The following is a 23,660-nucleotide window of genomic DNA, read 5'->3' as shown; positions in this document are numbered from 1 at the left end:
CTGTACCAGGCCTCTATCCTATCTAATAAAAGAGTAATCTGCAGATTGATCATCACTGCAATACACAATATCGCTGCCCCCATGTGGTCAAAGATCCTGCCCCCATGTGGACACAAGATGGCCACCACAAGATGGCCAGCAGGAGAGGGCAGTTGGGAGGCACCCGGCCTGCAAGGGAGGGCAGTTGGAGGTGATCAACCCTGCAGGAGAGGGCAGTTAAGGGGTGACCAGGCCGGCAGATGAGGGAAGTTGGGGGCAAACAGGCTGGCAGCAGAGTGGTTAGGGGGTGATTAGGTTGGCAGGCAGAAGCGGTTAGGGGCACTCAGGAAGGCAGGCAGGCAAGCAGTTGGGAGCCAGCAGTCCTGGATTGTGAGAGGGATGTCCAACTGCCCGGTGGGATCGGGCCTAAACGGGCAGTCGGACATCCCTTGAGGGGTCCCATATTGGCGAGGGTACAGGCTGGGCTGAGGGACAACCCCCCCTCCGTGCACGATTTTCATGCACCGGGCCTCTAGTCTTAATATATAATAGAGGAATATGCAAATTAGCCAGGATGCCTTAACATCATGACTGAACAGCAGGGACCTGAGGCTGCATGGTGCCTGGCCGGGGTGAAGTACCTCAGCCATGCCCCCGCCCCACGGGGCTTGACAGGGGACCTCAGGCCGCACCCCTAGCCCCAGCGCCGGGCCGGGAGACCTCAGGCTGCGCCCCTCGCCCGGCGGGACTTGACAGGGGATGTCAGACTGTGCCCCCCGCCCCGGCACTGGGCTGGGAGACCTCAGGCACCGCCCCAGCGCCGGGGGACCTCAGGCCACACCACCTGCTCAGCAGGGCTTGATGGGGAGGGGGGACCTCAGGCTGCGCCACCCCCCCCCTCCGCCCAGCGTGGTTTGACTGGGACGTCAGGCTGTGCCGCCTGCCCCAGCGTCAGGCCAGCAGACCTGAGGCTACACCCCCTACCCGGCTGGGCTTGACAGGGGACCTGAGACTGCGCAACCCCCCCCACCCACCCGGCGCTGGGCTGGGGAACATGAGGCTGCACTCTCCGCCCAGAGGGGCTTGACAGGGGTGGGGCCAGCCGGGTCTTGGTCTCACCCAATGGGGGTGGGGCTGGCCGGGTCTGGGTCTCCTGCTTTTTCAAAGGGCATGTGGGTAGTGGGCAGGGACTTGACTCTAGGTCCCACGGCATGCCCCAGACTCTGACAGGAGGGAGATTTCCATATACATTTTACTAATTTTCTTTCACCTCTGACACTTCTATTATAGAGAAAGGGCAAATAGCATTATTAAAATATTTCCTCTAATTAATTCCCTTTTAATGTGCATGAATTTCGTGCACCAGGCCACTAGTAATATATATATTTTAAACACAGAGTTTTCTTGACCCTTCCATCATGTGAGGATACAGCAAGAAGCCATCAGTCTGCAACTGAGGCCCTTCACCAGAATTCAAGCATGCTAGCACCCTGATCTTGGACTTCCAGCCTCCAAAACTATGAGAAATACCTTTCAGTTGTTTATAAGCCACCCAGTTGGTGGTATTTTGTTGTAGCAGATAAAATGAACTAAAATAGGCAATAAAGACCTTTGCTAGACTATTTCTAATAAATTGCATTTGCAAAAAAATACGTCTCAAGGCAAAGAACTACCAGAAACCAAAATGCAGAGAAATGCACCTAACAAAAAATATAATACTAAAAAATAAACAACTGCTGCATATTTTTCATACTAGAATACAATAACTTCATAACTAGTCTGTAGTAAAGAAACTTTCAATAAAGCAAAAACTTAGGTAAAGGAGACAGTCAACTAGCAGTCAAAGGGATAGGAAAGAATCAACACAGTAAGATGCTTCTAAGATAATTGGCCCTTACAATCAAACTGGTCCAAAGATAAAATATTAAGCAGTAAAGATAATGTAATCAATGAGGTTAAATGTCCCATAATCTGCTCAAGAATAAAGTCATTTGGCTCAGGGCTTTATTTTGTTTTTAATGTTTCTCTGGTCACTTAACAAGCAACCAAGAGGACGTGTGAGACTGAAGGGGCAGAGCTATCACTCTGTATTTCCCCATCCCCAGTCAAATCTACAGCCTTCAACAACAGGCAACAAATGAAGGTCCTGGGGGATTTAGTGAAGTGGGCTCTGATTCTGGATAAGAAGGAAAAGGTTAGAGTCTAAGCCAAAAAGAACTATTTTCACACTCCAAAACTTAACTCAAGTAAGCTAGCTCCGTAACTTAATTTTTAACCAGCACTTTTTATTTAGAGCAGGAATCAGCATACTGGGTCTAATCCATTAGGCTTTTGTAAATAGTTTTCCTAGAACACACACACACACACACTCATTTATTTACATAATGCCTATGGCTGCTTTCATACTATAATGGCAGAGTTGTGTAACTGCAACAAAAAACCACATGGCCTTACAAAACAAAACAAAAAATATTTGCTCACCCTTTAGAAAAAAATTTTGCTGACCACTAATTTAGAAGAAAAGAACACCTAGCTATTGCTTTTTTCTGAAAGGCATTCAGAAGAATAGAGTGCTTATAGTTTAGTTCAACAATCAAAAGACACCATCTCTAACATCCTCTCCTCTAATTTCTAAAAGATGCTTTTTGCCATCTTGATGCAGGGATCATTAGTGTGGGGTCTATGACTTGGCAGCTCAAGACCCTAAACTAATCACTACCAATTCCTACTTAATAAGTTTTTCAAATTTAATGTCAAACTTGAGATCACAACCGCCATGAAGACTCATAATGGTTCTACTTCCTTGTTTGTTCATGTAGTAAATAGCCCCAGATGATCTGACAGGGTATAAACATTTTTTTTAATATTTAGGATATAAACATTTTGCTGCATCAGAATCATTTAGGGAGAAAACAACTGTCTTCTAATTATAGGATGATATAAGGATTTATCCTGAGTTAACCAAGTACCCTGAAATGTAAATGTAACTAAAATGCATACCTCCCAAACTAGATATCCGTTCTGCCAATGGCTGGTGAAAGAGATCACACCTGAGATAGATTTGTACGAGGTGTTATCTGTCTAAATTGTTCCTAAAGAGAAAACAATGGGAATAAACAAGGGGAAACATTAAAAAATGCCATGAAAAATAGAATGCTGTCAGTGATCTGCTCTGGCCAGATGAGACAAGGCCTGCATGGAATCTGCATTGAGGAGGAATTCAATAAATTCTACTGCTCATTGGAATTAGAATTCTTAACCTCAATTTTCATGTCAATAAAAAATTTCTTTCTTAGACAAAGGGGGAGATGAGGGAGTCAGATAGCCAGACAGAAACAAACATTGAGCCAGGAGGATGAACTTTCTAAAATTCTCCATGTCAGGGAAAAGAGGCTAAGAATCACTATAAACTCTACCAGAAAGGAAGAAAGATTTATTCATTTTTCAACAAGTATTTATTCAGCACCTATATACCAGGCACTGAGGTTAGAGGTACTAAACAAACCAAAATTAGTTGTCCTCATGGAGCTTACATTCCAGTGGGGGTCAAGAATAAAATGCATTGCATTTTGTACAGTGGTAAGTGCTCAGAAGAAAAATAGTGAGTGATAGGGAGTGTTGAGAGGGGTGTCCAACAAAGGCTACTTGATGAGGCAACATCTGAGTGCTTCTGGACTAGTGTGCTTCACAGTACACTTGATGGACTAGAATAGAGGTTTAACCCAAGAAACAAATTGTTTATACTAATGGAATATCCATGTGTGTCATGGGCTTGCAGTTGTGATTGCCACATTGTTCTGTAGAGACAGGAACATAAGCCATTTTCTATATGGGCTAAAAGTTCAAGAAAAGAAAGGAGTATACATTTTCCCATTTAGATAAAAGCACACATTCAAAAAAATCGCTCCTTAAAATGTTCCCAAAACGACAAAGAACTAAAAAGGTTTCCATTCACAGGACAAAAAAAATAAAAGAAACAAGGACAGACAAGAGATGTCAATGAATAGGCAGATAAAACAAAAACAACTGAGGAGTTTACACAGGACAGAATTTGTATGTGGGAATACTATCTTAAGAAAGTACATGGCAGGATACAAGGAGAGACAAAGCTATAGCAAAGCAACACTGACAAGCATCTCAAGCTAGATCAAAATGCTACAGGGAAAAATGTAGAGCCTACCCTGGAAAGAATAGAAAGGAAATGCTACAGGATTTTTTAAAATGGGTCACTGCCACACAGGGAAGCAAGTCTTACATATGGGGTGGCTAGTCCTGCTGTTAAATTGACACCAGGAAGAAGTAGCAAAGAGAGTCAATCAGCTGCCAGAACTAGACTTACTTCAAAGAAAAGGGTAAATTTAAACTAGAAGCTCCTTACCTTCCATACCTGTTGATCACCAAAAGCCAAAGATGGGTCCCTACACATAGCATTAGACTCTAATGATTAGAGGAAGGGGATAAGGATTGGGATAACTCCTCTCTCTTAGTCATACATAAATTTCAAAAACAAAGAAAGAACTGAGAAATTGAGCATAAGCATCCCCTAAAATATAACCGGTGAAGCAGGGAATATAACTTCTCTGACAGGTCTCAAAACCTAAGACATCTAGGTGTTGCAAAATCTTCCCTAAAACAGCACAACAGGTAAAACTTAATAGCAAAAATTCTTTCCATTCTTGAAAAATCAGGATTACCCTATTTTTCTACCATTCATTGCTCTTTCTATAGAAGTCAACTATTTCCTCCAAATACTCAATGCAAATTTTAAAAACTAAATTCTATTTAAAGGATAGGGAGAATAATACTTTCCTATCTGTTACACTTTCACAGCATCTGCTACACTTACTTTAATAGACTGTTGTAAATATAAAATAAGGTGCATATCAATGTCCCTGGTAAAGATATTTTTTAAATCAAGTTCAAAAGAACTAAACATTTTCAAGTTTTAGGAGTTCACACCAAAGATTTTATTGTAGTTTCACATTAGCTTATTTTCTGCCCCCTTTAAGATTACTGAAAAATACTTAAAATGAAAAATAGCAATACTAGAGAGAGCAGAAACTAATACAAACACCACAAGTAACAGTGACAAAAAAGATTTCATAAATATCCTCCCAAATTTAATTATTACTGATAAAAAATCTTAAAGTACAAGCTGGACACTTCTCTCATTTCTTAATTTTAAAAAGCCTATAGAGAATGCACTCATTTCTTCTTTATGGATATTCTGCACAGCTAAAAAACCTTATCTTGCCCTGGCCCATGTGGCTCAATAGTTAGAGCATTGGTCCACGCACTAAAGGGTCTCGGGTTCAATTTCCAGTCAAGGGCACATACCTCGGTTGCAGGTTCGATCCCCAGCCCCAGTATGGGGCAGGAGGCAACCAGTCGACGTCTCTCTCTCACATCGATGTTTCCCCCCTCACCCTCACCCTCACACACACACACCCGTGGGTGAGTATTAACAAAAATAAAAACCTTATGTTAGTAACACATACTATATATAGATATATGTCTTACCTATTAAAGATTTGATATTTTCTAAGATTAAATCACTAGTAATATTTCCCGATAAATCTTGCCCCAATTCAGCAATCAGCTTGGCATAGCCTTCATTCTCTTCTCTTAACAAATTGAATTTTTGCTGCTTATAACTGAAATTAAATAAATATCATAAAGGGGATAAAATTAATTTCAATTAACAATCTTGCATAAAATTAATGTGCTGTTATTGAATTTTCTTATCTCTATTATATATATCATAAGAATAGCTGTTGAAAGTTTATTACCTCTTTATCTTTTAGGATAGATAATTACAGTTGTTCATAAGAGACACCCCAATGTTAATTACACAGGTGAAACCAGTAACACAAGGAAAAGATATTGCTAATCCCAAGGAACAATAACATACCACTATTTCCATCACTAAGAATATACCCTAGAGCCGTGGTCGGCAAACTTCAGCTCGCGAGCCACATGTGGCTCTTTGGGCCCTTGAGTGTGATTCTTCCACAAAATACCACGGCCTGGGCGAGTCTATTTTGAAGAAGTGCATTAGAAGAAGTTTAAGTTTAAAAAATTTGGCTCTCTAAAGAAATATCAATCGTTGTACTGTTGATATTTGGCTCTGTTCACTAATGAGTTTGCCGACCACTGCCCTAGAATATAGCCATAGCTGTATTTTATTGGTAATAATGAAAGCACTGAATGTTATTTTAACTTCTAATATAAAAAAAATTAACATTGGTTTCACATGATAATGTTCACTGCTGACTCATGCTACTTTAAAAAAAAAGAAACAAGGACACATATATAATACCTTAATCAATAAAGAAAATTTTTTAAAAAAGAAAGAAACACAAGACACATGCTAACAGCAACAAAATAAAATCTTCAAACTGCCTTTAGAAAGTTGGTGACAGAAGATGATTTGACTTTGGGTGGTAGACACACAATATAAAGATCATGTATCATAAAAAAGTACACTTGAGGCAGTGCTTCTAGAGCCTGCCCACCCCACCTTCTTGGTGCCCGAGGGTGTATTAATTCCCTTTAATTCACAATAAAATCTTACCTTCACGTTTAAATAAAAAAATAAAGAAATGTATACTTGAAACTTATATGATCCTATTAACTAATGTCACTCTATAAATTTAATTAAAAAAAGAAACTTCAAGTATTCAAAATGAGAACTAAAACACATACTCAGGTACTTGATGTACAACATAAAAATACATGTACTTACAAGAGTTTTGTCTTGATTTTAACTGACTTTTGATTGAATTGCTGTGATTGTTTGATAAGCCCTAATGATTCCAATGTTTCTGGATCCAAGCGTTCCTTTAGAACTGTGTCTGAAACTAAATACTGTATTTGAAAATATTAAAGGCCATTTATTATTCAGCATTCCAACTGTACATCCACAATCTTAAATACATTCAAAATAATTAATGAAACTATTAAAAGCCCATTAGATATCAGCTTAAAATGTATAACAAAATTTAAAACTTCAACAAAAATGATGACTCTCCAAATATTGAAAAATACAGCATAGTTTTTTTTTTTAAAAAAAAGGTCTATGCATGCTATTTACAGCCTATTGAGTCTGTCAACTGCATTTTTTTAAGATAATACAGCACTTAAGCCTTCTTTGATTTCTACTGTTTAAATCAAATAATTCTAGTACAGCAAAAACAAAGACATTCTCCTGGGTCTGAGTAATGGCATTTCTCCTTGGTTCTAAATTTATGAACATAAAATGGTTTAATAGACAATGATTATAACAAGTTCTAGAATCTATTGTTTTTAAACTACCTCCATTCTTTTTCTCCTTGCCTAATAGAGAGTTTATGAAAAATTGTTTGTTTAAAAGCTGTCTACATCATTTCTCCTCACTTGCTAGATGCTTACCTTTTTACTCGGTTAGAAACCTACTAGGTCAGGAATGGTTTAAGTGATATGGTAGCATGCCTATTTCATAGACATAATTAGCATGTCTAATTTTACAAAGCATTCCATTTCAAAACCCAAATCATACCTTATAATCAACTGAATGTCAATATCCTTCTCCATTAACATGATTAACTGTGATTGTTCAATGTAAAATTTAGAAAGGGAATTATTTTTTTAAAACTTACCAAACACGCTAATACCAATTGTGTAAAATAGTCTCTCTTGCTTTTTTCTTCTAAACAATTTGTCTCAATATCTACAATGATGAGGAGAAAAAAAGATGAAAGTTTAACTTATTTTTCTAGACTTTCTCCAGAACTATAATAATAGACTTATTTTCTTTAAAACTAGCTTATTTTAAAATGTCTCATTCTGAATTTAGTCAAAAAAATTTTAAACTATGGTAAGTATGAGCTCTCCTTCATATGCATATGAATGCTTAGCATTAATTTATCCTGATACTGGAGACTGACCCTGTGATCAATGGCATATTCATAAAATGAGCTATGTGCTATGGCACTAGAAGCAACAATTTCAAAAAAATACTGTTTTCCCATGGACATGGGCAATAGGGTAGTGAAGGCCTGGGAGGTGGGGAGGGGCTGGGAGGAGGGGAATAAAGGGGGGGGATGGGAGATATCTGTAATTCTATCAACAATAAAAATATATTTAAAAAATACTGTTTTCAGAAATGGAATGTTAAGTTTTTTAATAATATATTTTATTTAACATAAAAGAGCCAAAATGTTTAAGCAAAGTTTAAATAACCACATTAGAGATGCTAAAGAAAAGATTCCTTCCTTAGGTGAACTGGGTGACAACAAAGATTTCTTCTAATACTTTTAAAGATCCTATTACTCATGAAGATCAAATCTTTGACCTTGGCTACCTTGGTAGTATGTACCATGTTCTAATCAAGCTAACTTGCCACCAACTCTATGAAAAGAGAGTATTAAAAGATATTTTTAACATCTTATTTTGAATTACAAGTCTATTTAGCAAACAAAAATTTATTCAAGATTTTTGTTTTCTTCCCACTGAAATATGTATAAAAACTGAGATCTCCTTGAGTTTCAGTAAATTATTCAGAAAATTTCTTTCAAACAATTTTCTGGTCTGAAGTATAGAGGAAAGAAAATAATTAGCTCTATATGCCAAGCATCAAAAATTTCAACCAGGCTTGGCAAGATTACAAGGCTGATCTCAGGGTCATTGCTTTCACTGATTGCATACTACTCTCCTATCTTTAAAGTCAACTCATAATTTAGAATGTGCTATAGAAAGAGTCACAAATTTTAGTAATTAATAATAAGAAGTATCCTCTAAGGGTTCTAGGGTCTTCCCAAATAGATGTCCTACCACTGCTTTGCTTCAGTTTACTTTCTATTGCCATCACTGAGAATCAAAAGAGAAGAGGATATATCATCAAAGATATCTACATTCTCCTGGCCCTTCTCCATTTTCCCCTTCCTGGACAGTGCCATTTCCCAATATTTTGGCCACTTTAGCTAAGCGCACAGTCAACTCAAGTGCATTAAAGGAACTGCAGGTGTAATTTATACAATGTAAATTGCAGTACAATCTCAAACCTCTCAATAAGACTTTTAATCCATGAGTATCTCGCCCATCTCCCCGACCCCTCCAGGAACTCCTAGTTGTCTCCCTGTTATCTGGCCTTATGGTCCCTCCTCAGCCTATAACTTCAAGGATACTGATTGTGCGAGGTCAGGACTAAACTGGGCCTATTCTCTTAACCAACATGTACCTACTATCCAAGGCCCTTAAGTCCCTAAGATCTATTCCCAAGGTTCCTAAGATAGAGCACCTGGGTAGCAAGTTCTTCAAGTCAAGTCTGCCCTCCCTCTTCTTAGCCATCTGACCTGATTAAGAAACCACTCTGTGTTATAACCATTAGGAAATACTTAACAGGACATCAGTAAATTCTTAACTGAGCTATCTCTCTCTCTCGCTCTCTCTCTCTCTCTCGCTCTCTCTCTCTCACTCTCTCTCTCTCTCGCTCTCTCTGGTGCTATCACTTTAATCTCCCCTATGGTTTTACTAAAAAGCCCTCACTCAGACTTTTCCAACTCTAGGTCCCAATTTTATCAACCACTGACCCAAGGTCAGCACATCAAGTTACATCAGACATGCCCCCTTTTTCAGGTTAATAGAGATCTCTCAGATCCTCTCATCCTTACATGATTGGGGGTGTTTTTTTTTTTAATAAAATTGATCTTAATCAGGAAAGTATAGCACTCATTTGTGGTATAACTGTTAAAATATTAGAAAGACGCCGAAACCGGTTTGGCTCAGTGGATAGAGCGTCAGCCTGCGGACTGAAAGGTCCCAGGTTCGATTCCGGTCAAGGGCATGTACCTTGGTTGCGGGCACATCCCCAGTAGGGGTTGTGCAAGAGGCAGCTGATCGATGTTTCTCTATCATCGATGTTTCTAACTCTCTATCCCTCTCTCTTTCTCTCTGTAAAAAATCAATAAAATATATTTTAAAAAAATATTAGAAAGACAATATGATGTAGTAAAAAGATCATGAGCTCTAGAACTAAAAAGATCCAGGTCCAAACCCTGCCTTACAGGCTTCATGGCCTTAAAAAAATAGAATAATTTCTCTGAGCTTCAATTTTGTGATCTCTACAACTACCATACACAAGTTGCTGTGAGGATTAAGATGAAATTAAATGTTTTAACACAATGACTAGAACATAGAAGGTGTTCCAAAAATGGCACCTACGTTACTATTTTCATCACCATCGTCATTATTATTATTATTATTATTATTATTATTATTAGAGAAGCTCACGTTCTTACTCCTATTGCCCTACCTTAATCTGGGGTCACCCTTGGATCATTTTTTCTGCCAAGGGTGGGGGTACATGAGTGAGGGGGCAGGTGAGGGAAATTCTCTTTCCAAGTTTGCCGTCCTAAATCTTGCTTGTAATAATGGGCTGGATAGGCTAAAAGAAATTTTCCAAGAGCAACCAAACATCATCTACATGAATTCATGTTACTAGTAAAAAAAATGACTTGTAAGAATAATTCATATTACTAAATACCTATGAAGGGAAATATACCCCAATAAAATAAATCAAAGAAATTATTAGAACTTACTAATAAGCTGATAATTGATGAATACTCAAATATAGACATAAAATATACTCCTGACACTATCAAAAAATAACAGCTTCCATGAAATGTTATCTACAATCGTTTTCAGTCTTACAAATTTACAGTAAAAGCGATTTTTAAATTGAAACTTGTTTGTAACATAAAGTAATGTTTGTAACATAAAGTCATATCCATAGTGCCTGTTTTGAAAATTAAGTTTAAAAAGGTTTTTTGTTGTTGGTATAAACCAGGACAGTTTTAAGATTGAAAAAAGGCACTACTCATAATTATGCCAGGGAAAACAAAAGACTGGGACATATGGTCACCCCATCAATGGTCTGCGCTTTTCATTTCTCAGAGTCCATACATTTTCACCTGTTTCTGCATTACTGCTGTTATGAAGTCTTAAACATCCCAAAATCAAGCACCAGGCATTTAGATTTGTTAAGATCAAATTCCAGGCTCTCAGTAAGACATTTAACTAACCTATCTAATTCTAGGAATTAGAATTAATGAGCTAAAATAATTCATTCCAGTTTGACAAACTTTTTAAGTCATTTTGTTGTTGTTGTTGTTCTCCCCACTGTTCCCGTAATGGAAGACATTTTCCAAGGAGGTAGCCTTAAGAGAGCAACATGTTGTTGAGACCATCTGAACAGTACACACTATACGTGACTGAACCCCATTAGGGCCTCTACATAAACTTGAAGATTCTTGCAGGCAGGTGTGGAGACCTATTAGTCTTGCAGCCCTAGGAGACAAGCTTTATAGGTAAGTTCCCTTGCTTATTAAATCTGCCACCTACAAATCTGGAGCGGTCGGCCTCTTCGATTTCTCCTTGCCCTCTGTTTAAGGGGCCAGTTTGCCAAGTCACATGCATATGTGTCTAAACTATATGAGTCTTCTCTGGATTTGCCCCTTTTTTATGTAAATGGAATTATGCTTTTTTTTGTAATATTCTCTAAGTTGCTTAATTTGCTCAATATTATTCTTTTATATTCATATGGATGCATATAGCTGAAGAGCATTCATAATCACTGTTGTCTTGTACAGGTCACAACCCCTCATTATAAATTCTTCAGATTTCAGAAAGGTTAAGTCTTATTTTAAACTGAGTATTATAATGTCTGGCAATGTTTGCTATTGGATCAAAGTTATAGAAAGCCTAAAACTGATGGGGAAAACTGTGCTCAGTTATTTTAATTCAGATCTAAAATTAGAGAAATAAACTTGTAATACACATATTTTTTAAATCCATACTTCCCATGGAGGGACACTACCTTTTGTAAAAGAAATAATCCTTACTGGCGAGCACACCTGTGCCTGTGCCTTGCCCATTCCCTTTTTCTTGCTTCCAGGTACGTTCCCTTAGCCTTTCCCTCTCCTAAGCACCAAGCAGTTTTTTGCTTCTGTAACTTGTTTCCTGAGCCTTTGCAGCCCAGCTGGCTCACTTCTACTACCTCTGTAACTTTCTAAATATACTTTCTCTTATAATTTGAAAAAAAAGAAATATTCCTTTTTTATATTGCATGAATTCTTATTTATCTGAACAAACAGAGAAGGTGCTATTTCCAAAATTGGTTCCTCATCCTCAAAAGTAATTTTGATTACTTCGGCTTTTATTGCTCTTTTGAAAATTAAGAGTAATCAAGAGTACAAAAGCTAAGTAAGTATCTCTTGAGTGTGCTAATTTTGAGATTCTGACATGTATGGCATATGATTAATTATACTAAATTGGAATAACTCAGACTAACAACTTCAGAAAACTTGGCTTATTTATTTGAAATGACTTAATTTAGGTCAATTTTATATAAAGACAGAATCTGGAAAACTCAAACTATTTGAATTATAAACTAAAACTAGTTTATAAATAGTGATTATACTCACATTTGACTTAGAATATTATATTCTCTATAAAGTAAAAAAAAAACAATATAGTCTAGATTTTAAGAAACATTTATATATTCTAAAATCCTTAGGTTGAAAGGAAAAAATTTAACACAGTAAATTAATTTACCAATAGCACTTTTACATGTAAAATAAAGGATTAATACCTACCTAGTATGCAGAATACATCAGCAAGAATGGAAGGCAAATCCTCACGAAATTCCTAATTTTAAAAATATAATTATTCGTAGTAAATACTACAATAACACACCAGCAAGTATTATGGCTTCAGGCTAACACCCTTCAGCAATAAAACTTAAAAACTAACAAAACCTCAACACCACTATGTTGACAAAAAAAATTCTTCAAGTTTCATAATATAGAGAAATAAAAAATGGGAGACAACTGTGGGAAAACATGGTTAAATGTCTACCATGAAATAACCTGATTTTTTTTTTAAAAACAAAGAAACCTAAACAAGCACCTCAGGAAATATTAAAGAGCAAAAACAAGTAACATTTGTCCAATGAAGTTTCATGTTAGAAACCACTGGAATCTGGAGGACCTCACACCTACCTAAAGCAAGACTGTTAAAATGGTACATTTTTCATCCAAAACTTTAAATGCTGTGCTTGTGCCTGAGCAACACTGATATATGCAGAAATCATAGTGGTAACAGAAATCTAAAAAATACAAAAACAATTACAAGCTGTTGTTCAATAGCTCAAGATTCTCTGAAGATGAAAATAATTACCAAAAATCCATCTTTATTTTCCTTAAGCACTGATGTCTGTAGCATTTGGAGAAACTGACCCAAAATTCTCCCCTCATTTCTGCATGAAAAGTTCAGCACTTCCCACTCCTATGCCCAATTTTAGAGCCATTTTCCCTTAGTAAGGATCACAGTTCAACTATTGCAATTAGTTTGCTGGCATGATAGCAACCCTAAAATTAACCTATGCTCAGAGACTAAAGGAAAGAAACTTAATTCTAAAGAACAAACTGACATCTGTAAGAGATTTGCAAGATATGTTTCTGTGGCTAAGATATGGGATAGTGAGAATGGGACTGTAAGGAAGCCATGACAAAGATAATCCAGCTGCAGAAGTACAGATGATAGATGATAGATAGATAGATAGATAGATAGATAGATAGATAGATAGATAGATAAAAATCACTAAAGGTTCAAAGGAAAGGGGAAGATAAGAAACAAACACATATTAAGTTCTCTTGGACTATTCATTTTCAATAAAGTATTAGGCTCAGTTTCCAGAACCACACTAAACCCTACATTGATGCCCAATTTAAAGAATGAAATAAACTGTAGACCACACTTTAGTCTCAACTTTCTTAAGGGCTATGAACTTTGGCTATGTCTACTTAAATGAAAGTACTCGAGCTACCTGAAAACCAGAAATAACAGAGCAAGACACGAGTTTTCAAAGATGGATTAGTTAAGAAACAGACTATTCCAACTTGACTTAGGGTGGTAAACCCACTATACAGTGTTATAGATTCATGCACATGAAACCTGAATAATTTTATTAACCAGTGTCACCCCAATAAATTTTAAAAAAGAGAGAGAAAGAAATAGACTACTCCAACATAGCTAATGCTGCTATTATCAGATAAAGAAAGACAGTTTAGGGATAAAAGAGAAACTCATTAAAGCCCTACTGCTCAAATACATATCAATATGAGAGGGAGAGATCACAACAGCTAAACATAGAAGTTCTTTAAGACTATCCCCAGGGAGAACCAAGATGGCTGCATAGGTAAATGCCGCCTCCCAAAACCACATCAAAATTACAACTATAATACTAAACAACCATCATTCAGAACTGCCTGAAAGCTGGCTGAATGGAAGTCCTACAACTAGAGAAGAAGAAAACACATTGAGACTGGTAGGAGGGACAGAGGCATGGAACGAGCTGGTCTGGCACCCAGGTTTTTGTTGTGTGTGTTTTTTAATCTGGATGGATATTGTCTCGGCAGAGGCTGCCTATAAGGAGCAAAGGGGCCCAGCCCCACACCAGACCCTCAGCCCAGGGTTCCAGAGCTAGGAAGAAAAGTCCCCCTAACTATGGGCTATAAAAAGCAGTGGGGATGATAGCTAAGTGACACTGAGGCTGCTAGAGACCCCACTGTTCCTTTTAAAGAGCCAGCACACAAACTTATTTGGCCTCAATACCTCTGAGCTCCAGCACTGGGTGGCTTTTGGGGACTCAGACACATATGGGGAGGAGCTAGATTGTCTGGCATCGGGGCAGGAACTCAGGAGTGGCTTTCTCCCAGACAAGGGTGCTCGCAGGGATCATTGTTCTTGTGCTGGAATCTCCCCTGTAGCAGAGCTGACTGTCAGGGGCCATATCTGAGTCTTCATCAGCCTGGATAACACTGTTTGCTCCACCCTGGTGATTCCCTGAGATCCCACCCCATCCAATTTGCAGTACCACCCAAGCTGTTTGCAGCAGCTTTTCTACATGAATGGCCTTTCTTGGCTCAGGCTTCACTAAAATCTCTCAAACTGGAGCTGGTGTCAGCATGCCCCAAACCTATCAATAAAAGGCCCAAGACCCAGCAATAGCACCAGCCAGCCTTGCTTCACAGCTGGGCCTCACCTGGGCACTTCCAAGCACAATACAAATAGCAGCCATCTGCAGATCTCTCTGTAGCTCCTGCCAGTTGGCCCCAGGCAGTGGCTGACTATGCACCTCCCTGGAGATGCCAGAGCCAGTGCACACAGTGAACAGCTTCAGGTCATACCAGATTACAACTCTACACATCCGCAAGTGACACACTCAAGGGGCAGATTCAGTGAATACCAAAGCATCACTGAAGCAAATCCTGCTCCACAGGATGTTTCCTACATAGCAGCTCTCCCATTGTAGTCACAGCTGGTCCTCACAGCCAATTGGCCTAGAGATCAATTCCTCTCAGTGACACCAACAGCAATCAAGGCTCAACTACAAGACTGTGCACATAGCCCACACAGAGGTACACCTAGAGTGCCCAGCTCAGGTGACTGGGGAGGCTGAGCCACTGAGCCCTACAGGATACCTACTACACAAGGCCACTCTACCAATTCCAGGAGACATAACAACTCTACCTAATACATAGAAACAAACACAGGGAATCAACCAAAATGCTGAGACAAAGAAACATGTCACAAATGAAAGAAATGGAAACAAGCAAACTACTAGATACAGAGTTCAAAACCATGGTTTTAAGTTTACTCAAAGATCTTCATGAGACCTTCAAGGGACTTAGTGAAAATTTCAAGGATCCTAGTGAGAATGTCAAAGACATGAAAAAGGACCAGTCAGAAATTAAGCACACACTAACTGAAATAAAGAATAATTTACAGGGTTTCAACAGTAGATGATTCTGAGAATCAAATCCAAAAATATGAAGATAGTGTAAGGAGCCTCTGGGACAACTTCAAGCGTAACAACATCAGAATTATGGGGGTGCCAGAAGAAGAGAGAGAGCAAGATATTGAAAACATATTTGAAGAAATAATGACAGAAAACTTCCCCCACCTGGTGAAAGAAATAGACTTACAAGTCCAAAAAGCACAGAATCCCAAACAAGAGGAACCCAAAGAGGCCCACACCAAGACACATAATTAAAATACCAAGGATTAAAAACAAAGAGAGAATCTTAAACACAGCAAGAGAAAAGCAATTAGATACCTACAAGGGAGTGCTCATTCGACTGTCAGCTGATTTCTCAACAGAAACTTTGCAGGCCAGAATGGAGTGGCAAGAAATATTCACAGTGATGAACAGCAAGGACCTACAACCATGATTACTCTACTCAGCAAAGCTATAATTTAGAATTGAAGGTCAGATAAAGAGCTTCATAAACAAGAAAAAGCTAAAGGAATTCATCACCACCAAACCAGTATTATATGAAATGTTGAAGGGTATTCTTTCAGAAGTGGAAGAAGAAGAAAAAGATAAAAAATATGAACAATAAAGTGGCAATAAATACATACCTATCAACAACTGAATTTAAAAATCAAGATAAATGAACAAGAAACCTAATGAACAAAATAAACTGGTGAATAAAATAGAATCAGAGGCATGGAAACATGGAACACACTGACAAATTTCAGAGGAAAGTGAGGAGGGGGGGAGGGAAGAGATTAACCAAAGATCTTACCTATGGACACAGAAAATAGGGTGGAGAAGGTCTGGAGAGGGACAGGGCAGGAACTGGGTGGAGGGGTGGCAATGGGGGGGGGAGGGAAGGGGAATATCTGTAATACTCTCAACAATCAAGACTTAAAAAGCTAAAAAAAAAAAAAAAAAAAAAAAAAAACCCTATCCCCGGAAAAGCACCAAAAAAAAAAAAAAAATCATATAAAGGAGATTACCTATCCTAACAGAAAGAAACTAGAAGCTTAAGGCAGCACAAGGGAAATTTGCACTAATATCAAAAAGCCCCAAGTCCTATCTCAATAATGCTTATTATTACAGGTGTTCTCAACTGGACATATGATTTTATTTATATAAGTTTAAAATCCAGCCTAGCAGAATAATACATTACTTGTAAAAATTCAAACTGAACTACTGGTTTACAATAAACACCCTAACACCCTTACAATTTCAGAGCTCATCTTTCAATTCAAATATCAAACCACCATGAAAAGCATATAGTCTGAATCTAACTTAAATCCTTTCCTATATAATAAAAGCCTAATATGCTACGGGTCCAACCGTTCATTCAACCGTTTGACCAGTCGCTATGACGTGCACTGATCACCAGGGGACAGACACTCCGACAAGTAGGTTAGCTTGCTGTTGGGGTCCGGCCAATCAGGATTGGGCAAGATGGAGCCCTGGAGCCCTGGAGCCCTCCCGTGGTCCCTGGAGCCCTCCCGTGGTCCCTCCCGTGGTCCCTCCCTGGCCCCGATGGTGCACCAGTGGGGTCCCTCAGCCTGGCATGCACCCTCTCACAATCCAGGACCCCTCGGGGAATGTCAGAGAGCCAGTTTCGGCCCGATGCCTGCAGGCCAGGCCAAGGGGCCCCACCGATGCAAGAATCCATGCACTGGGCCTCTAGTTCTCTAAGAAACAGCCTGGCCAGTGTGGCTCTGTAGTTGAGTGTTGACCTATGAACCAGGAGGTCATGGTCTGATTCCCAGTCACGGCATATGTCCAGGTTGCGGGCCTCATCCCCAATGCGGGGTGTGCAGGAGGCAGCCAATCAATAATTCTCTCTCATCATTGATGTTTCTATCTCTCTCTCTCCCTCCCCCTTCCTCTCTGAAACCAATAATATATTTTTTTTAAAATTCTCCAATAAATAAGTGTAACAGAAGCCCAGCCAGTGTGGCTCAGTGGTTGAACATAGACCCATAAACCACGAGGTCATGGTGTGATCCTGGTCAGGGCACATGTCTGGGTTGTGGGCTAGAACCCCCGTAGGGGGTATGCAGAAGGCAGCAGATCAATGATTCTCTCTCATTATTGATGTTTCTGTCTCTCCTTTACTCTCCCTTCCTCTCTCTGAAATCAATAAAAACATATTTTTAAAAAAGAGTAAAACAGAATAAGCACATAAAGTTTAGAAAAAAATCTAGTTAACATATTCTAAAACCAGCAAACACATGAAAATTGCCATCAAGTGAACATTAGAACTATGCAGCCTCAATTTAAAATAATTAAATTCTCAACTTAAAAACAATTTCTAAACATAACCAAAAACAAAGAAAATACTTTGATATGCTATATTGGGAGAAAAATATTTTGGACAAATTATTTTTTATAGTACCCTTTTAAATTAACTATATCTTGATTTCATTACAATGCAGGCTTTTTTTATTTTTTTTTTGCCCTCCCAACTTACATAATATTTATTGCTTTACTCACAACCACACAAAAATATTAAAATATCTTTGTCTACCAACAATGACTTACCAACATTACCTTAAAACATTTCATTTTGGATAAATGAAATGCAAATTATACACTTCAAAGATGTTTGTATCAAATGCAAAAGAAATAGGTAACAATTATTACATTTTTTAAAAAGCACATAATACATACTTACACTAATGTCATTAAAAACATTAGATGCCTGTTCATGCTTTAGGTTCCCTTTAATGACATGGTATGATAATTCATAAAGAACTTGCTGGAAATCTGTTGAACATAAAAGAAAAAATGTAAGTACACAGTCTCTTGAACATGAAAAGCAGAATCTCTAGGGAAGACCTATATTTCCTACTTTTCAGATATATCATAAACATCAACAATAAGAAAAAGTATACTTCTAATGCTTTAGCATATTTTTTCCTTTTATTTTCACAAAAACACAATACTAAAAGACAAGGAAAAAGTTAATGTTAGCTGCACTACTATAACATAATTACTGCTGGAGAATTTCCTTCCAATCTTTTTCTATATGTCTATATATTTTACATATTTGCATTTATAGCGCTCATCATTTGGTATTCTGATATCCCCCCACTTTTAACAGCATTTTCTCGGGGAGAAACTAAGATGGCAGCATAGGTAAACACCTGAACTTACTGCCATGCACAACCACTTCAAAACTACAACTAAAAGACAAAATGGACATCATCCAGAACCACAGTAATGCTAAATGGAAATTCTACAACTAGAAGGGAAGAAAAAAGCACACTGAGACTCAGAGGAGCTGCAGAAGTAAAGTCCAGAGGTACGGAGGCGCGCACGGAGAGGGCTGGCAACTGAGGACGCAGCTGACTTTTTCAATCCGCAGGGAGACACAAGCTCCTGACTGCTCTGAACTCCAGTTCCGGGCAAGACTCTGGGGACCCAGACTCATACTGGGAGAAACTGGACTGTCTGGCAGCGGGCGGAACTCGAGGGAGGCTTTCTCTCAGAGGTGCTTGCAGCGACTACAAAGGGACACTGAGACCCAGGGGTCTCTTAGGGCAGGGCTGACAGGAAGCCATTGCTGTTTGCTCTGCCCTGAGACTCCACCCCAACCAAGCTGACTGCAGAAGCTTTTGCATATGAATGGCCTGGTCCTTTGAAATCTAAACTTACCTAACAAACTGAAGCTGAGTCAGAAAGACCCAGAATATCCAAAAGTAGGCCCAAGCCCCACAGCAGCTTGCATTGCTTCACAGCTGGGCCTCATCCGGGCACCTCCAAACCCCAAACAAAGAAGAGGAATCTGCAAATCCCTCCGTAGCTCCTGCTGGGTGGCCTCAGGCAGAGGCTAAATTAGCACCTCCTTGGAGATGCAAGAGCCAGTGTACCCAGGGGTCAGAGTAGGACCATCCAGATTACAACTCCTCAGATCCATAAGGGACACACTCAGGGGGCCAACTCATTGAGCACCAAAGCCCCACTGAAGCAAGTCTTACCCCATAAGGGTATATCCAGCACAGAAGTTCTCCCATCGTAGACACAGCTGATCCTCACAACCAATTGGCCTGGAGGTCAATTCCTCCCAGTGATACCAACTACAATCAAGGCTTACCTACAACAATACTGTGCACACAGCCCACAAAGGGGTGCACCAAGAGTGTCCACCTCAGGTACCTGGGAGACTGAGCCACTAGGCCCTATAGACACCTAGCACACAAAGCCACGTTTTTTTTAATATATTTTATTGGTTTTTTACAGAGAGGAAGGGAGAGGGATAGAGAGTTAGAAACATTGATGAGAGAGAAACATCAATCAGCTGCCTCCTGCACACTCCCCACTGTGGATGTGCCCGCAACCAAGGTACATGCCCTTGACCAGAATCGAACCTGGGACCTTTCAGTCTGCAGGCCGACGCTCTATCCACCAAGCCAAACCGGTTAGGGCACACAAAGCCACTCTTATCAACTCAGGGAAGCAGCCAAAATGCAGAGACAAAGAAACAGGTCACAAATGAAAGAAATGGAGAAAAGAAAACTACTGGATAAAGAGTTCAAAACCATGGTTATAATGTTTTTCAAGAACTTTCTAGAAAAGGCTGATAAATTTAGTGAGACCCTCGAGGATATGAAAAAGGACCAACTAGAAATTAAGCATACACTGACTGAAAATAATAATAATATACAGAGATCCAACAGCAGACTAAAGGATCGCAAGAATTAAGTCAAAGATTTGAAATACGAAGAAGCAAAAAACACCCAACAGGAAAAGCAAAAAGAAAACAGAATCCAAAAATATGAAGATAGTGTAAAGAACCTCTGGGACAACTTCAAGTGTACCAAAATCAGAATATTGGGGGTGCCAGAAGAAGAGAGAGAGCAAGATACTGAAAACCTATTTGAAGAAATAATGACAGAAAACTTTCCCTACCTGGTGAAAGAAATAGACTTACAAGTCCAGGAAGCACAGAGAACCCCAAACAAAAGGAATCCAAAGAGGACCACACCAAGACACATCATAATTAAAATGCCAACAGCAAAAAACAAAGAGAGAACATTAAAAGCAGCAAGAGAAAAACAGATAGTTACCTACAAGGGAGCACCCCTACGACTGTCAGCTGATTTCTCAACAGAAACTATGCAGGCCAGACGGGAGTGGCAAGAAATATTCAAAGTGATGAATACCAAAAACCTACAACCAAGATTACTCTACCCAGCAAAGCTATCATTCAGAATTGAAGGTCAGATAAAGAGCTTCACAGATTTAAAAAAAAGCTAAAGGAGTTCATCACTGCCAAACCAGTATTATATGAAATGCTGAAAGGTATTCTTTAAGAAGAGGAAGAAGAAGAAAAAGGTAAAGATAAAAATTATGAACAACAAATACATATCTATTAACAAGTGAATCTACAAATCAAGTGAATAAAAAATCTGATGAACAGAATAATCTGGTGAATATAATAGAATCAGGAGTATAGAAAGGGAGTGGACTGACAATCCTCGAGGGGAAAGGGGTGTGGGGGGTGTGGGAAGAGACTGGACAAAAATCATACACCTATGGATGAGGACAGTGGGGGGGTGGGAACCGGATGGAGGGGAGCTATGGGGGGAAAAAAGAGGAACAACTGTAATAATCTGAACAATAAAGATTTAAAAAATAAATAAATAAAAGCATTTTCTCATGCTACCAAAGCCTCAAAATTTTTTTTCAGAAAAAAAAGGAGAAAATGGTGGCAGAATAGAGACGTGTTCTGAGCCTTGTCCCAGAGCAGAAAGAAAGAACAGCTGAGGTTCGCACGGGGAGTGTTTGTTAGCAAGCTAAGGGACAGCTAAACTCCAGGAGAAGATGGGGGAGTGCTAGGCAGGGTTCCCCTGACCGGGCAGCACCCACTGCTGCTGGGTCCCCTCCCGGAGCTGCGGGCTCAGAGGGGGAAACCTCGCCATCTTACAAGGGAAAGAGGATTTTATCGGAGGCCTGAAAACCCACAGCTGTGGCAACCACTGAACAGCTGCGAGCCCCTGAACACTGGTACCCAATCAGCACAAACACGCGGATTCAAAGGAGCTCTTCACTCCACCACGGAAAGGTCAGATTTCGCCGGGGATAAGGTGAGGTTTCTTGTCCGGCGGTGGGAGAGAGAAATGAGCGAGCTGCCAGAGCTGGAGAACCAAGGAAGTCTGTGCCTAGAAAAATCCCTGGCTGTTGGGGCTGCCGTGATCCGTGAATGTGGAAGGCAGTCCTCAGAGCTGCTAACAGAAGGGATCTCTAAAAAGCAACCCATTTTAATCTGACCAGGAGGGTCAGACTAAGAATTTCAAAGGAGTGCAGGCTGCTTAGTCTTGCACACTGTCCGCACACTTGGGCTTTTTCTGATTCTGATTACTAAGCCCAATACATAGGAAAACCCAGGAGGGGATACCCTGAGAGACTGCAGGGGGAAGTGGTTTTTCTGGAACCTGGGGATCGGAACTGGGAGTGACCATCGGAGAGCCAGCTCTGAGGCCCACACCTCCACAAACCGGTATTGAGTGCCACAGGGAAAAAAGCCTAGAGAGGCCCGGAAGTCAATCCAGAAACACTGCCACCCAGGGCCTGAATCACAAAATGTCTCTTGTGTAAGCAAAAATAAATACTAGAAATTAAGACACTGCCTGGTTAACCTTTTGCACTCGGATGTCAAGTGTGACTCAACACGGTTAGCATCGGTAGCAGCTCTTTTTATACTTTGAATGTATCAATAATTTGAAATATAAAAAAATCCAAATAAATAAGTTCGTATGAAAAGAAACTCCAGTTTTTTTATTCTACTGCCGTGCTTTGTAAAATCTGGGGTATTTAAAAAATTAAATCCCGAGTAGAATAAAGGAATCGAGAAAAAAGCAAGCGAGTGCAAAGGGTTAAATACCAGGACTGGCTTACAACACTGAGGCGCAGTGGAATGCAGGGAACTGCAATACTGTCCTGACTGGGAAACAGGCGTACCAAACAGAACAATAGAGGAAGTGAATGACCGTCACTACTGCACATTTTATTTCTCTTATTTTTTATTTTTATTTTTTATTTTCATTTTTTGCATCTTTTACTTAAGAAACTAAATTTTTTCTTTTTTCCTCACTCGATTTTCACCTTTTTAATTATTACGTTTTTATGTTCAATCAGCATTATTATTACTACTATTTTACCTTTTTTTATTTAAGTGTCATTTGATTTTCTCTTTGTTTCACTTTGGGATTAGTGTCCTACATTCTATTTGCATATTTCCGTTAGCATTGTTTTACCCTATCTCAACGCTACCTTTATGCCATCACTCTCTTCCTAATCTTTCCCCTTTTGGTCTCCTGTTTATCATAACCCTTTCCAGCTTTAGATGTTCCCTATTCTTTCTGTTCACCCTCTGCTAAAATTTCACCCTACTTATATATCTAATTTCCAATCCCCTGCTCCAATTCCAAACACACCTCTCTACGCTATCTTAACTAAAAAAAAAAAAAAAAATTGTTTTTCTCTCTGTCCTTTTATTGTTGTTTGCTTGAATGTTCATTAGATCAAATTTTTGTGCTTTTTTGTGAGATTGTTTTGCTTATTCTTTATTTGTTTGGTTTTTTTGTTAGCTTTGTTTTTGTTTTTTACTTCTGTTTTCCCTTGCCTCGCTTAATATTAATTGGTGTTGTAGTTTGTATTAATCTCCAGGTTGTGTTGCTGGCATTTGCTGGGATTAGTGGTTGTTCTATTGGAGTTTACTGCCCATATATATAGTTTGTTCCACTTTTATCTCTTAGTCTCGTTCTTGTCTCTCTTACTTTTTTGTTCCTTTTCCCAAGTCCATTTTCACACTTGTTTTTGTTCTTTCTTT

The 23,660-nt window shown here is 39.1% G+C and overlaps 1 protein-coding gene across 2 annotated transcripts in view; it reads right to left on the bottom strand.

Moving 5' to 3' along the window:
* Window positions 1–23,660, bottom strand: part of THOC2 (THO complex subunit 2) — a 133,199-nt gene that overhangs the window by 83,153 nt on the left and 26,386 nt on the right. For both annotated transcript variants that reach the window (XM_054709513.1, XM_054709475.1), the window contains exons 3-7: window positions 18,501–18,592; window positions 12,612–12,663; window positions 7,617–7,687; window positions 6,725–6,846; window positions 5,500–5,633 (exon numbers count right to left, since the gene is read on the bottom strand). In XM_054709513.1, coding sequence (XP_054565488.1) covers window positions 5,500–5,633; window positions 6,725–6,846; window positions 7,617–7,687; window positions 12,612–12,663; window positions 18,501–18,592 — 471 coding nt within the window. The remainder of the gene's footprint in view (window positions 1–5,499; window positions 5,634–6,724; window positions 6,847–7,616; window positions 7,688–12,611; window positions 12,664–18,500; window positions 18,593–23,660) is intronic.

Source organism: Eptesicus fuscus, chromosome 1 (genome assembly GCF_027574615.1).
Source record: "Eptesicus fuscus isolate TK198812 chromosome 1, DD_ASM_mEF_20220401, whole genome shotgun sequence".
Classification (NCBI taxonomy): Eukaryota; Metazoa; Chordata; class Mammalia; order Chiroptera; family Vespertilionidae; genus Eptesicus; species Eptesicus fuscus.
This window is presented reverse-complemented; position numbering and strand designations above follow the sequence as displayed.